The sequence below is a fragment of the Hippocampus guttulatus genome, chromosome 10, assembly GCF_054856545.1.
Source record: "Hippocampus guttulatus isolate MCC_2025c chromosome 10, RoL_Hgut_1.0, whole genome shotgun sequence".
Classification (NCBI taxonomy): domain Eukaryota; kingdom Metazoa; phylum Chordata; class Actinopteri; order Syngnathiformes; family Syngnathidae; genus Hippocampus; species Hippocampus guttulatus.
Window position 1 is genome coordinate 16,418,616 of NC_141270.1, and position 16,250 is coordinate 16,434,865.

At 40.0% G+C, this 16,250-nt stretch overlaps 2 protein-coding genes across 2 annotated transcripts; one reads left to right on the forward strand and one right to left on the reverse strand.

The window, feature by feature from the left end:
- Positions 1-227: 227 nt before the first annotated feature.
- On the reverse strand, positions 228-4,613 carry tmem254 (transmembrane protein 254). The gene is made up of 4 exons (XM_086122892.1): positions 4,475-4,613; positions 1,678-1,781; positions 844-903; positions 228-747 (listed from the first exon to the last, which is right to left on the reverse strand). The coding sequence occupies exons 1-4, from the start codon at positions 4,559-4,561 to the stop codon at positions 630-632; spliced, it is 369 nt and encodes a 122-aa protein (XP_085979018.1). The 5' UTR covers positions 4,562-4,613; the 3' UTR covers positions 228-629.
- Positions 4,614-8,341: 3,728 nt separating this feature from the next.
- Positions 8,342-10,239, forward strand: mxtx1 (mix-type homeobox gene 1). Its single transcript, XM_086122482.1, has 3 exons — positions 8,342-8,363; positions 8,825-9,009; positions 9,532-10,239. Exons 1-3 carry the CDS (start codon positions 8,342-8,344, stop codon positions 10,237-10,239), a joined length of 915 nt encoding a protein of 304 aa, XP_085978608.1.
- Positions 10,240-16,250: the final 6,011 nt, after the last annotated feature.

Sequence of the window (16,250 nt, forward strand, 5' to 3'; positions counted from 1 at the left end):
TCAAGGTAAAAATCCCATTTGCGAAAATAAAATAAAAATAAATAAATAAAAATAATAATATTCAAATAATGTCTCTGGAAGTAGCAGCTAGCAAGCAAACCGAGATTACCGCTTCAGCTGGTCGGATTGTGGTTCTTTGGCCACAAAATGAAGTTCTTTTGTGGTTATGTTATATTGCATTAGTTGGATATTAGTTGAAGAAAGAAAAACATCTACGAGAAACACAATTTGATGTCGTTTGTGCTAACTTTTATTTCAATTGTTTACATTACGAACACCAAGTGCAACGTTTCGAAGGAGAACACAGGAACGATGAGATGATTTTTCCTGGAATGTAAACATCAGGAATGTATGACAACGACTCATAAAATTGTACTGCATTTCCAGCTTGCTATTTCTCTCCCAAAATAGCTTTTAATGACCATCTCTTTAGGAAAAAGATTAAAATCTACACAATAAGAGTTATCACAGCAATGCAAGTTTCAAGTTAAAAATACCTCAGTGATTTATCTCACAGAATACTTCAATATTTTAAAGTTAGAAAAAAAATCCTTGAAGAAGAAAAGGCACTAGTGTCATGTTCCGAGGATACAAAATGTTCGCAGCTGAGTTTTTTTGTTGAGGACACATCAGTGCTGTTTGCGCCGCTCTGGGTTGTATCTGATGAGCAGGCCCAGTGAGGCAAAGCCGAACACAAAGGTCTGGAAGAACCACAAGCAGCTGGTGGGCATGGTGATGCCTTTGTTGCTGAAAACACCAGATGACACATGCAACGTTTCCAATTTCAGCACGTTTCCACTTTACCCAACAGCATCACCTAGTGGACAAGCTCGTCTTTCTTACCTGCAGACTTTCAAGGAGACCAAGGCCTCAACCAAATGGATCACGCAGGTCGCCCACCACCTGGAAAAGCACGTCAGATCTAATTCAGAATAACTGAATCTACAGTATTTCATTCATAAAAACGTTGTTTATAAAGATACCGATATCTAAGCAACCTTGCAGAATGCGGCACGGAAGCAATTCAGCTAGTTTATTTGGAGTCATTGCGATGCCGCTTCAATGGGGGCAGGTGGAAGCCGACTCGAATTGGACACGAGTGTGAACACACATCTGCACCTCTCCAAAAGTGGGTGTGCACACTTGTGCAACCATGTTGTTTCTTCTTACTTCTCCTCTGATCTGAAAGATTTCATTTTACCACATGAGTTCAGTGTGTTCGAGGTGACAGTGGTACTTTTTAAAGTATTTTTTTTTCTTGGTAAATAAATAAATAAACAGCCCCCATATTTATCGTCACTATCCATTGACGCAGAGGCGCTGTGTGAAAATGTTGCCCATCGAGGAGTCACGTGAGGACAATTTGTCAGGCAAGAGCAAGTCACGTGCTGAAGCCAACCTGAAACCCGATTTCCCAGCAAACCTATTGCTGTGTTTATTGCCACACTCTCCCATCGTGTGACAACAAAGTGTGCTAGTGGGCGCGGGGTGATAACGACCTGGGAAGCATCGCTGATTAAACAATTGTACAAACATGTGACATCGCCTTTTGAAGACCAAAAGAAGCATCACACATTTCTAATACCGCCAAATGGCCATATAAATGATTTGGCTGATGCATCGTCACCTGATGCTTGTTATTTAGCTCATGGTGCACAATGTAAGCTAAGCTCTTACCCTTTGTACAAGACGCTAGCATGGTTGTCAACAAGATAGCGGCAGAAGGTACCAAACGGGCCCAGGAGATGGTATGGTATGATTTCAGGCGCAAACACGATGCACTGCAACAGAAAGTTATTCGTTATTTAAAAAAAAAAAAAATCATCATCAAAATAAAATTTTAAAAAACAGGCTCACAGCAGATTAGAAAGTCATGAAATCACTACGTGACTAACTGCCAGATATGCGAACAAGTTAGTCTGCTCAACAGAACTCATGTTCTTTTTTAACAAGTGGAAAAGCCACAAGAACATCTGACGGTCTTCCTGTCTTAACCCATCTCATGGTGAAGGCAAAGCAACACTAGTAACGTTTGTTTGGTTTTTGCCACGCTAGAAGCAGGTTGAATGCAGATGTGGAGCGTGACTGCATCAACTGAATGTAGAGCAAAGTTCAACCTTGTTTTTTCGACCGGACACTGAAATTTTACATTTGATGCTCCTCGGGAGGCCAAAGCAGCTCATTCAGGCCATTTTGGACATGCACGTTTTTGTAGCAAAATGTGTTCATATATATAATGGTCTTATTGAAAATCATTTTGATGAGCAATTTATTTATTTTTTTGGTGGGGGAAGGGGGGGGGGGGGATTGTGGTTTGCAGTTGTGAGAAATAAACTACAAATACTTCAACTATACTTAAGTAGATTTTTCAAGTACGCGAACTACACTTGTGTTTTTCTGATGATTTTCATTTTCCTCCCTACTTCTTCGAACGGATGTTTACTTTCTACTCCTTGATTAAAACAGACTTCTTTGCCTTTTTTTTCTCGAACTTCCATGAATGACGACACAACATAAATAGGGAGAGGTTAAGACTTGATTGATTTAAGATCGCAAGGTCTTATGAGGCGACAAAACAGGGACCACAGCAAAAGGGTGCAACATGAACCGGTGAGTTTTTACCGCAATGGCAACAGATTCAGAGAAGAAAGGTTTTCTCCATTCATTGCCTCATTTAATATAATTGTTGATGTTGGCGATGAAATTATTCGTGCTGAAGGTGTTGTCTTGTGCCAGCCTAAAACCCACCAGCTTCTGTTGTTAAATTATTATTCATCTAATTGCCCTCAAAAAAAAAAAAACAGACAGGAAAGGTGTATTTTTACAGTTAGTAGCTAATTTTGCAATATTTGTTTTTTACAACACAAAGCTATGGGAACACATTTTGATGGCATTAGCTTTTTTTTGGTTAAACTATATTACCGGGAATTAACAGCTTCTTTTAATGATAAACAGATTTGTGTCTCGAAACAGATTTTTCATTTGATTCTCGATTTTTGAGATACATTCTCTTTTTGTTGTACAGCACTTTGTATGCAGCGATGCCTGTTTGAAAGTTGAGCAGTTGAGTTGTTGTTTTTAAGATTGACCTACAAAAGCTTGCACCACACATATTTTGCCATGAGCTGGAATTTAGAACATTTCAAAATAACTGATTCCATCTGTTGTTGAACCGGACCTACCTAGAGTAATACTACTGAATCCCAGGCATCTCAAAAAATTGACAAACATTTCAAGATAATTGCTTTTAAAATGATTTATTAAAACCTGATTTATTTGAGAAAACCATGGGCAAATTTGGAATTAGCACAAAACAAGTATTAAGAAAAGTTTACTTGCATCTGTGATAAACACGTTTAGTGAAAATAAATGGTTGACCTGTGTTATCAATATGAGCACTATGAAATAAAAAGAGAACTATTATCTGTGGGCAGTTTTTTGTATGCAATTATAAAAACTGCTATTGACAGTAAAAAAATAATTATATATACTATATTGTTAACTTTTGCAACGTACGCACACTTCCAAGCCAGTTGCCTCCTTTACTTGGACTTCAGTTCCAGAGTTTGTCAGTACTTTCACGTTTACCCCACCAATCTTTTGATGCATCTGCACTTTTACTCAAGTACAACTTTTTCCAACGGTGACTAAGCATATGGAATATTTATAATCATCTATAATTCAAAATTGAGCTGGTGGACCTCATGTTACGTCCAACGTGTGTCAAATGTGCCACGTGTGCTGCTGCATTCAAAATACAAAAGGTCCATTGGAAGTTTGGGCCCCTGTACAGCTAACTGTTGGCCACGTCTTGTCTAAATTCCAACACTCAACTAAAAAGCAACTTTTTTCAAGCTAATAATTATAAATGAATTAAGGACAGTGAGTTGTTAGAGTATTTAAATCACCTATGAACGAATTTTACCGTCAGTAGATTCAATGCAACCACATACTTAAACGTGGAAAAGCGCAACAAAGGGACAAAATGTGTACCGGGTGGTATTAAAAGACATCTGCGCAATCCTGTCATATTTTAAACGAGCCAACACTGAAAGTATATAAAGTTTTGAAGGAAGTTTATCCGTAAACGAAAGGCTTCTGGCTGACTTGTAAGCCGCAGGAAAACGAGACGTGTTCACTTGCAGTTTGAACCTTGCGCAAAACTCGAAATCGGTTTTCTTTGGGGACGCCACAGTGAACTCGATAAGATAAAACACACTAACGATCACCAAACAATGACAATGGCCTCGGAAGCCACTCTTATGAATCTGTCACAAAATAAGAAACGGTACATGAGCACGAGAGAAATATGTATAAATCACAGAAAACCCTACATTGGTGTCATTCGCTTTAAATGTGAGTTGTGGTATCCTGGGTACATTTAACGCACACAAGCAAGTCAACGTGAAGTTCGCAAAGACAGCAAACATCACATTTACTTCAAATTAGAGTCTATTTAATTCGTCTTACTTACAGCAAAATACCCCACGCCGAAAATAATGGAGACAATCCAAAAGAGGCTGGTTCTTTTAAAATAATCACTTCCATCACTTTTAGCCATTGCTGCTGCTGCTGCTGCTGTTGCTGTTGCAACCGTCAAATATGTCCGTGTAACACCGTCGGTCGGCACTGCAACGGCCAGCCTGCATGCAGTGTATTTTCATATTAGGGACGCACTTATAATTTACGAAGCATACACGTACGGTGAGATATACGATTTGAACTGTAACATTGATCAAGTCAACTGCTTATTGAAACGTTGTTTGTATTAATTACAATGTTTTCAATGTATTTACAGTATTTTTGTCGAGCAGGAACACACCCGTTGAAATAGCGCCCCTTGATGGTTGTGAAAATATCGCCTGCATTGATACAAAAGGTCCTTGTATTTCTTAAACCGTTACGGTGACATGCGACGTTGAGTGATTATGAACATCACAAACTATACTTTCATTAATTGTTTACTTTAAAAACTGTGTTGAGATGAGATTTGCTACGAACCACGCCATGCCAAAACTGTATCGCACATTTACATTCCCAAAAGCAAATGCGGCAATGTAAAGACATTCCCATACGAAAATAAACGATTTCTTGCAATCCGGTCCAATAATGTTTTCTGTATCATGTAGCAATCAATACTTGTGGCTGTTTAATTTTGCTCTACCCGCTGTTATCCCGTTGATTGATGCAAGGGTGGAACAGGATGTTAAGATAAGGCTGTCCGATATCTAAACACACTGTTGATTTGCGGCTTCACATCAAAGTTACTTTTCACAAATCGGGGTTCTTATATATAAAACCCAACTTCTGTTATGTTTTAGTACGTAAATAAATTGATTATAATATATACTGAATCAGTGGGACATTAGCAGCTCTTGAGATTATGGATGAAAACCTATGGCTGAATTAATAATGGTGATATTTCTTGTTAAATTGATGCAAATGTTACCAATCAAATGGAATGGAAAATAGAACTCTGCAAAAAGTATGGGAATGTTGAAATATATTTTACACAACCCCCAAAATGTTTGAGTGAGTCATACATCCATCACATTTGTTAAATGCTCAGACGGTGTAACCAGCGTCACGTTATATTGAATCACTTGATCACTGTATGTAAACTTGGCCGTAGCACTTATTTATTCTGTAAGACTCTTTCCCATGCTTATTTAAAGACAATAATGAAAAATCTGAAAATCATGACCATAGCTGTCATCTTCCTAAAATAATGGTTTTAGAAAATGAAAATCAAATAAAAACAAAAAAAATCAATCAAAGCTCCCCCCCTTTTTTCAATAAAAAAAATAAAGAACTGGTCTACAGAAAATTTTAATCTAAGATGGCTTTACGCACCCCTCAATGTATTCGTGATGTCACTTGACAAAAAAAATCTTTACTTTTTGTCGAGCACATCTTTTTTAATTATTTATTAATTTATTTTTTTCAGTTTGACTTAATAAAAGCATGTGCAAAACGAATTTTACCACGTGTTGTAATTTATAACTATGAAATTCCAGGAAATAAAATCCACCTGAGCCCAACCCTTAATTCATAAATATTATTATGGATATTATTATATTTCATGTTATATTTTTGTATTATTATTGTCATTATTATTATTATTATTACTATGGAACCATGGTGTGCTAGATTAAAAAAGAATTAGGGTAGATTCGGAATCAGCACCACAAAAAAAATCAAGAAAAGTTTACTTTCATCTCTCATTTTTAAAAATATCAAAATGTTTTGAATGGTGTAATATTATTCCAGCGGTAGGATTGCATGATGTGTTCAATTGGGGATCTTGGCCATTTTAGCAGAGGGCGCCGCCCCACAAAAACATTTTTGTCAAAAAAACAACAAAAAAAACAATCCTTGGGCCATTATTTCAGGAAGGTGATAATATCCTCATATTATATTATGAAATCGCAGTGAGGTTTGAAGTGTTTTGTGGAGACTCTAATCAGAGCAAAATGTGGCTCTGATCTCTGATAGGATTTGGCTGGACTCTGTAGTGAGTTAGTGGGACTTCGAGGAGCCATCTCCCCTTGGAGACATTGATTCCAGTGGTTACTCAGATAAAGATTCAAGATTGTATTCGTTTGTTTAGGTACCGTGGGTCACCTTCACACTGCACTGTTTTCGAATACATGTCCAAATACAACTTTGACCTTTAGCATTGTGTGGCTTTTCACTGCGTTCTTTCTCATGGGCTTCTTCATGCTTCTGGCTACACAATGTTTTGACAACATACACATGAAACATCGAATCTGAAACATAACAATAATCACTTTCTGGAAGCTTAGCACATTCAGGTAAGTTAGCGACAATGCGGGTTAAAGGTCAATGAATTTGCACACAACCCGGCCAAAGCCTGGACATGTTAAAGCGCTTGACAAGCTTGCCGCCCAATTGGATGAGGGTCTTCGCTGTAATGACACTGCACGGAGGGCCAGGTAAGCATCCAGTTAATCAATGAACAATGAGCCACCTTTGTCTTTGCTCTTGTGATAGCAGCCTTCTGCTTTGCATATGAAAAGAAAAGAGTAGCCATTGATGGGCTTCAGATCACAATGTGATTTTATGTTTTTTTTCCACCCGAAACTATCGTTGCTGATTAACGTGGAGCGGGTTGCAAATCTTCCGACATGTGTTTGTGTTTAAAATTTGTCACATGACTGTCAGGAGCCATATTGGGAATTAAAGGACGGCTTTTTGATACACGCAAGCATGTATATACTAGCTATTTCATGTTTGCAAAACTAAGAAGGAACTGTTGCCAAATGCTTGATGTGGTATGGACATGCCGAGCATGCATGACAACCCCTGAAGCCTAATCATGTATGATAGAATAAACTCGAGTGATAAATGTTTACCACCGCTACTCCTGAAAATGATCGCAATTGTAACCACGATACTACTCAAAACAGTAGTGAGAAATAATATAGTTTTGAGTAAAGCAATAATATGTGAATGAATGAATAAAAGAATGAATGAATGTGGCAAATTAGAAACAGTACAAAGTACTACATTTCCCCAGTGTGGGACAAATAAAGGATATCTTAATCTTAACAAATGTCAAAATGGAAATGTGAAGTTTTTTGAATTTTTTTTTTTTTTAAACTTAAAAAAAATAGTTTTATTGTGAATAAAATTGTTTTATTTTTGTGTTGTCAGGCCATCTGAAAACCGTTCACGTAATTGTCTTTGATGACCTGTACATTACCTTTACTCTACTTAACCTGTACTGTCCTTTAACTTATACCCAAATACTGTTTACCCAACATTAAGAATGTGAGCAGAAAGGTTTACAGAAGAGAAATGAAACATTATCAGCTATCAGTAATAATTCCACAAATTAGGTAGCATTGTGAATGAAATGCAGAAGTGCTTTGTAGTACTTCTATTGCCACCTTATTTTCTGATATGTGCAGGACATCCAAAACACAGTCACGGCAAAAAGGCCAACAGCTGCAATGAGTACTTGATGTTAAGTGGTATCGATGAGTCTATCCGTCAAAGTTCTTTTATGTCACATTTGCTATTGACCTTGAAAACACTTTGATAAAGATGGAGTGATAACGAGGGACTTTTTTGAGGGGGAGGGAGAGGGGGGTGAGGGGGCACACTTCTTCTGCTGACCAACTCTCTCCAAAGAATAAACCCCACCCCAACATTGTGTCGCTGCTTTACCAAGTCCTCAGCTGATCAATATATAAGGTATCCTGACATAAGCAGTGGACACACAGTGAAGGCACACGCAACCGCACTGACCTCTGTCACATCAGACGTCGGTTAGAAATCCATTTGTGTTCAGACCGTCATCCATTTAAGCGCTGCCATGTGGAAGGACTCCAGCAATGGTAAGAGCAAATACAGTACATTGTGCTTTTTTCTGGGGGGGGGGGGACATTTGTCTTTTCTTGCATCCCAAAGCACAGAAAAACATTAGTTTATGTGCACATGGTGTGGATCTCAAGTCTTGACCAGCGAGTTTAGTATTACGGCAGTGCTGGAGAGGATGTTCAATAAGGATGGGCGACAAGTTGGCAATATATTGAATTGTTAGATTTTTATATGTGGGTGTCTAAAAACCCTTTGCAACCTTCCCTTTTCTTATGCATTATAAAACTGCAAGCATTCAGTTCTTTCCGCTGACATTTCAATGATTTGCCATATTTTACACTCGATCTGTTTTTTTCATGGCTTCACGGTGCACATTAAAAAAAAAAGTTCTAACTTAGCAGTGGTCCATAAATATCGGACAAATGAAATTTTGATTTGGAGCTTCTCTGATGCCACCCCCCCCTCCCCCTCTACTCAGATGATGCCAGACCCACGGCCTCCAGCAGCGCCTCGTCTCGCAGCGCCAGCCGCAGGAAGAGGACCAGCTTCTCCAAAGAGCACGTGGAGCTCCTGCGGGTCACTTTCGAGACCGACCCATACCCCGGCATCAGCCTCAGAGAGAGCTTGTCTCAGACGACAGGCCTTCCAGAGTCCCGCATCCAGGTAGGGCACAAGCTTTCATTGTGTTTGGCATCAAATAAATTTGTTCAGAATTTTACCAAGCAGTGTAGTCGATGCAGTTCAGAGTCTCTGGGTTTTCAAGTTAGCTTAAGTTAGAAATGCGATTCCTCGCCTGGCACCATTGCCATTACACGCTTGCCTAAATGATGAGAAACGTATTACATTATTACTGTGACAACCAGCGGCCCCATAAAAACTGGTCAGATGACGTAGCGCAACCACACATGTTGTAATGTATACTCTTATTATCGGAAGGTCTGTTTCCAAAAGGCATTGAATTGATACCGCTATCACTTCATTTCTTTCAAGAAAAGATGACACAAGCACTTTTTTATCAGGATTTTGTTTGAGGTTCCACACGGTGCAGCGACTCGGACAGCTGAGAGTCCCTTGATGTGAACCCTGCCCGTTTCCAGAAAATGATTAACAGAGCAAGAATGACTTTGTTGATCTGTTGCTTTTTCAGATGTAAACTCTTGTTTTTTTCTGTTCCTCTCTGCCCAGGTGTGGTTTCAGAACAGGAGAGCTCGAACGCTGAAGTGCAAAGGGGTCAAGAAAGGCCTGTGGCAGACTGACAGTCCAATTCAAAATGCTCAAGCTCCACATCAGAGTGGGCAAGTCTCTCTGGGGCGAGAGGGCCCCCCGCCGTGCTACCCCACACGGGTGAAAGAAGAGATGGAGGAGTCCTGTTTTTATGGACAGTGTCCTCCAATGTACCCCACTATTGAGGAGCATCAACACTATGGCTCTATGTACGGTCTTCATCAGAGCACACCGCTGGGCAACGGATCGAGCCCGCACCTGAGAGGCTACTGGTCCCAGACAAGCGCCCTGACGGACGCAATGACCCCGTTGTGGTCTCCTGCGGAGGGCCGCAGCTGCAGCTCAAGCGCCCTCGCCTTCATGCGCACAGAGCAACAGAACTACACGGCCCGCGCCGGCTCTCACTCCACTAACCCCGACACACCCGACTCGGGATACTGGGATGCCAGCCTCGATAAAAGCCCCCCAGCAGAGAGTCACTACTCACAGCTGGATGGTTCATGGAGTGTTCCGAAAGGTCGCAGGGGGTCTGGATTTTCATCAGTGGTGCAGCATGCCCCCTTGCCTGAGTTGTCCCTACAGGAGATCCTGGGGGAGCTAGATGAGGATTGGCTGGGCGGGGAAGGATTGGACAGCCACGGTACTCATGAGAAAATGGCTCTGTGCTGAGGACTCTCTCAGCGGACATTTGAAAAGAATCAGAAATCATATATAGTCTTTGGTTTTGTTCTGTTTTGTGTTGCTTCTGAGGTGTGTGCATGGTAAAAAAAAAAAAGCCAAACTGTTACCAATGGGATCAGTATTATCCAAAGCCTTTTTTACGTTGCATGTTATCACTGTTGTATTTATTGATTGAGCCTCTATTTATTACCCGTATTTATGTTTTTCTGCACTTTTATATAAATAAATCATTTTAAATAAAGAGCAACAAGTTTTTTTGTATGAATGTATTTATTGATATACAGTACAATGCATCCATTTTCCAATCCGCTTTATCCTCACAAGGGTCGCGGGGGGTGCTGGAGCCTATCCCAGCCGTCTTCGGGCAGTAGGTTCACCCTGAACCGGTTGCCAGTGAATCACAGGGTACACACATATGAACAACCATCCTTGCTCACACTCACACCGAGGGACAATTTAGAGTGTTCCATTAACCTGCCATGCCTGTTTTTGGAATGTGGGAGGTAACCGGAGTACCTGGAGAAAACCCGTGAAGGCACGGGGAGAACATGCAAACTCCACACAGGAAGCCGGAATCGAACCCTGCATCTCAGCACTGTGAGGCGGACGCGCTAACCTGTCGACCACTGTTCCACCTGTACAATAGATTTGGTAAGCTTAATGCTGACCCAAGGAGAATAAATAACACATCATATACCGGGGAGGCTATTTTCATACCACAATGAAAGTTTACAAATAACCACTAGATGGTGCCTGTGAATAAAACACAATGCTGTTGTCGTCCTCCTGTGGGTCTTTGCTGTTTCGTCCTCCCGAAGCCCCCCCCCCCCCCCCTTTCAAACGATGACGATGAAGTGTTGGCAGGTTTACTTTAAAAGTACCGTATTCCGAGACAATTACTAGTTACCTGTTTAAAAATGTAGTTAGTGACGTCATCAATGTCCCGTAATAAGTCATGTAAATTGAATACTTGCACTTACCGGTACTTTTAGATGACTCCAACACCAAATATGTTGAAAACATTCAAACAGACAAAACTATCTGCATTACAGTATAAATATTTGTACAAATGTATCCAGTCTTTTCTGTCTTATAGATAGATAGATAGATAGATAGATAGATAGATAGATAGATAGATAGATAGATAGATAGATAGATAGATAGATAGATAGATAGATAGATAGATAGATAGAGAGTGTTTGTTAACTTGTGAGGAGCTATTCACTTAACTACAGGAAAGCTTGTTTTGCCAACAAGTTTCAAATGGCGAGGCGGATACTTTTATCCATTTTTTTTCTCTGCATGACAAAAAGTGTTTTTCTTCACGATATGGATATCTGAAAATAGCATAGTTATTAGATCATTACAGAGCACTGGCAGATGTAAGCATTAGTTTAAATTAGCTGACTAGATTAGCGCAAGATAGCATTTTTCGGACCTTGCTTCAGCCGCAGTGCGTATGTTTCGAGGTGGAGGCCATTTTGTAATTGAAGGGAAAGTGCATCTCGCAGCTTGTCAGTACTCCATGCTATTTCTTTCTTTACCTGCAGGCCAGTCCGTGCAGGGTTGCTTGGTTGACACATTCCATATTTTTTTCAAACCTTTAAAGGAAGAAGCCCAGTGTCTGAGGATGTGAAGCTTTAGACTTGAAAGTATTTCCAGCCAAAATTGGAATGTGCTGTGCTCAATGTTGGCCTCCTGCCTTCATCCACAAGATGATGGGAAGGGAGTTGTCCTTTTGTTCGCCTCTGGTGGTGGTTTCTTGAGCGAGAAAAGGCCTCACAATGGGAGCATGACTCCTCAATGTGCTCTTCACTAAAGATAGCTCAACACAGGAAATAGTGCAGACTGTCTGATGGATGCTGGACAGGTGTTCTCCTTCTCCAGTGGTCAACAACCAGCTGTCCTGAGTACCGTAGTTTTAGTCCATTATTTTTCATTGACTATGAAAACTACACTTGTATGACAATTAAAATGTGTTTGTTTTTATTTTTTTTAATGTTTTAACATCGAGACTAAGTGCCCAAGAATGGGCTGTGTTTGACTTTTGGCACGAGCCATAATTCTCCACTTCTCTTCCTTAACATTTGAGAGACTGTCCACTTTATATCACTGAAGCCTGACCGCTATTGATTTTAATTGACAACTGACAGAAGATGGCAGAGACAGCTGAAGTCAAAGTTCAAAGTGTAACATGCTCCCATCTTGACCAGCCAGTTTGCAAGTACTCCTCCAGTTGACCACATTTTCAGATCTGTGTCATCAAAGCAAGAATCCCCTGCTTGAGTGAGCTACTCTCCCTTCAGTAAAGCACTGGGAGTGAAATAAACCAATCGATCAGTCAAGCTGCTATTCGTTCCATGGGGATCAACACAAAAGTGTGAAAAATGATGAGTTTTATTTCAGTTAGAATTAAACACCGCTATCCTGTATCCGCTTTAAGTGTTTAAAAAATAGCAGCAGGGTGATTGTTATAAAGCAAATTGAAATTCAAAGGCATACACCAAACCCTTTCAAGATGTTTGCCTCCAGCATGCGTAGAATGGACTGTTTACAATATTGTGAAAATGAATGTGTACATAGTTAAAGTCAATGTTCTTCCATGGAGTAATTAATGAAATGGACAATTTCTGAAATTAACTTTTTTTAATTACTGCATAGACACAAGACACACAAGGACATGGTAATAAAAAAATAATAATAGTAAATCACATTTACATAGCCCTTTTTCAAAACACTGAACAATACTTTACACTCCAAACAGATAAGAGTAGTAGATAAGAATAATATAATTGCAGAGAGCATGCAGGAAATGGGGGTGGGGTATCACGTAACTATGGTATTCTAGAACAAACCACTGTTACTTTCAGTGTTCAACATTCTTCAAACACACACAGACACAGATTCACACACATTAACACGACTATTTGGTCTTTGTCGAGCATTTCGATTCAAATTTTTGAACTTGTCACGGCATCGATGGACGATCATGGCACATACTCACGTACAGTCAGGATGTATTAACACAATGTATTAACCATTTCTAAGGGAATCGCAATTCTAGTTTGCATCAAACTACAATGCACACCATACACACACATATTTTATTGAAGGGAAACTAAGGTCACCGAGACATATGAGTGATGGTCCTCAGCTGTTTGCAGTACCGGGCGATGAAGGTTAGGATCACTAAAAATAAAGCCTGTAATTTCACCAAACCCTCCCAGGGAGTTGACACTGGCCGCGCGCTCTAATTTAGGAGCTCATCTGGGCTCTTTGTGATTGCACTGCTCCACTCTCGCTTATCTACTGCCTGTGTCCAGACGGTGATTAATGTTGCTCACAGACAGGGAGGAAGTGCATGTCAACGTGCATGTCCCCACATATGTTATTTATAGGCTAAAGCATGGACTCTACAGCAATACCTGAAACTGAATAGGGAGTAGTGAGCGGAAATACTCTTTTTTGCCTTTCTTCAAATAGAACACTAAACCCCTTGCAGAGCAGATAGCTCATATAAACGGATGTCATGCCTCTGTCCAAGAGCTTTATTTTGTTTAATCGCCTATATTCTAATGTTGATAAAATCGACGCTAAGAATAATGTCATGCCATTGTACATCTAAAAGTATGCCGATATCACGTGCATGTTTTGACTGTCATCTGTAAATGTTTCCAATTTGCGGGGGAATAAAACTCCCAAAAAGCCGCAGCCTCATCCAAAAGAGTTGATATTTAAATGTCATTCATATGAGAAATGGGAAGACCATACGTTGTACGAAGCACCTGCGCTGCATCAATAGTCAACATTGTAGCTGTCAACTCGTGACAGTAGTAGCATAAAGAAAATATCAGTGAAAAATCAATTGGAACACAATGTATGCACACGTGACTTATAGAACTGCCTAAATGTTAGTGTTGCTGTACAGTGTCAAACAAAACATTTACTGTGGTATTTTTTAGGTAAAAAAAACTCTGTCTTGTTCTGATTTTGAAAGTTTTTTTTCTCTTTTAGGAAAAAGAAAATGGAGTTGACGGGGTACACCTTGAACTGGTGGCCAGCCAATCGCAGGGCACACAGAGATGAACAACCATCAGCTCTCACAATCACACCTAGGGACAATTTAGAGATTTCCATTAACCTGCCATGCATGGTTTTGGACTGTGGGAGGAAACCGGAGTACCCGGGGAGAACCTACGCAGGCACGGGGAGAACATGCAAACTCCACACAGGAAGGCCTTAGAGCAGCGTCAGTGTACACCAGCTTGGTAACACCTGTACAAAAATGTATGTATTTTAACTTACTTTAAATTGGGCCACTTTTAGAAGTCATCAAAAAAAGAAAAAAGAAACGTTCAGCGGCTGTACTAGCGAATGAAAACCACTTATTGGCAAGATGACTGGATGGAATTTGCCCCCTAAAAAGTACAGCTGATGAGACGATGATTCACCTTCAACAAAATGATGGAAAAGCAAGAGGTTAAAAAAAAGTACCTGCTCATGATCCTAAACATAAAAGCTCATCCGGGGAGGTAATTCACAGAATAAAATAATTGGCCTCCCCGTTCCAATGCTTTTAAAGGTGAGTGTACTCTCCATCAGTGGTACCCAACCACTGGGCTGCGGACCGGTACCATCCTATGGGACATTGGGTACCAGGCCACACAGAGAGACAGGGAAAAAAAAATCACACTTTAGAGTCCGACAGAAGTTTTATTTTCAAAATCAGTTGCATTCACCTGCACCTCCGCCAGCATGTCGCTCACCAGACATGGTTGTAAGAAAATAAGCCAACAAAGTAGCAAAAATGAATAAAAACGCTCTGGAGAGCTTCTTTGGAAAGTGGAAACATCAACAAGTGACCCAAGTGATTCTATGCCCGCTCCGCATAATATGAAATCTTCTAAGCTGTCAAAAAACAACAACATCAACAAGATAAAAACACTTGATACCTTGCTTCTATTTCCAACTTCCTATATTTGCCAAGCAAATTTGTCTTGAATGACAGTGACCAAAACAAAATGATGCAGTAGACTGGACAGACCTGTAAGTAACACACTTAAGGTGCCTGTAGTCTCCCATTACCCAAGATGAGACCGGTTCATCAAGATGAATTACAATCGCTAAATTCACCATAACAGTGCACTGTATTCTTCATCATTTGTTTTAATCTATTTCACTAGGATGGGGTCCGCTGCTGTATACTGTGTGTGTCTTACGGTGTCCACTCGGTGACAATGGTGGTAAATTCAGTTGCTTTTCTAGAATGTTAACGGTATTAGTGTTACAATTGCACATCCTTCTTATTCATAAAGCACTATTGATTACTTAAAAAAGCAGTAATGGATTTATTGGTCCATCTATCCTCATAAATCCCAGAACACTGACTTGAAGTGGCCGTGGCTTGATGTGTCAAACCAAGCACAGAGAGAACTGTGGAGTACATGTATGAGGTAATTGTTCATGTTTGGTCACATGACCTCCTGCAGCAGCTGTCAAATACAATGATAACAGGAGAATCCTTGTCCCCGCCCCCTGCAGCTGATAGGATTGCTAGCAGCAGTCTAGGGACTGTTAACCAGGATGCCATCCCATACATGCACACATTCAAGCTGATAGTTGGAACAAGGATATACAGGTATAGTACTGTACATGTATTGATCATTCACCCATATGCCTCGATTTACTGGTGATCTGAATTTCAATTTAATATGGACAGTCAGTGGGGTATACAACTTGAAATTACTAATATCCTCTTATTCAGAACAAGTTCAGGTGCACTGATGGTTTGAAAAATGCAGATTCCTACAAATTTACTGGCCTGCGTTCCACAAGTATTGTTTTTTGAGCTCACATACTCTATTTTTTAAAATTTTTTGAAGACTTTCCAAAAAAAACATTCTGCAGTGTTTCTATGTTGACGGAGAAAACTGACCTCTTTGAATTGTGCTGCATTATTTAATTTATTTAATAATAGAACATTTATCTTTTTTTTCTTT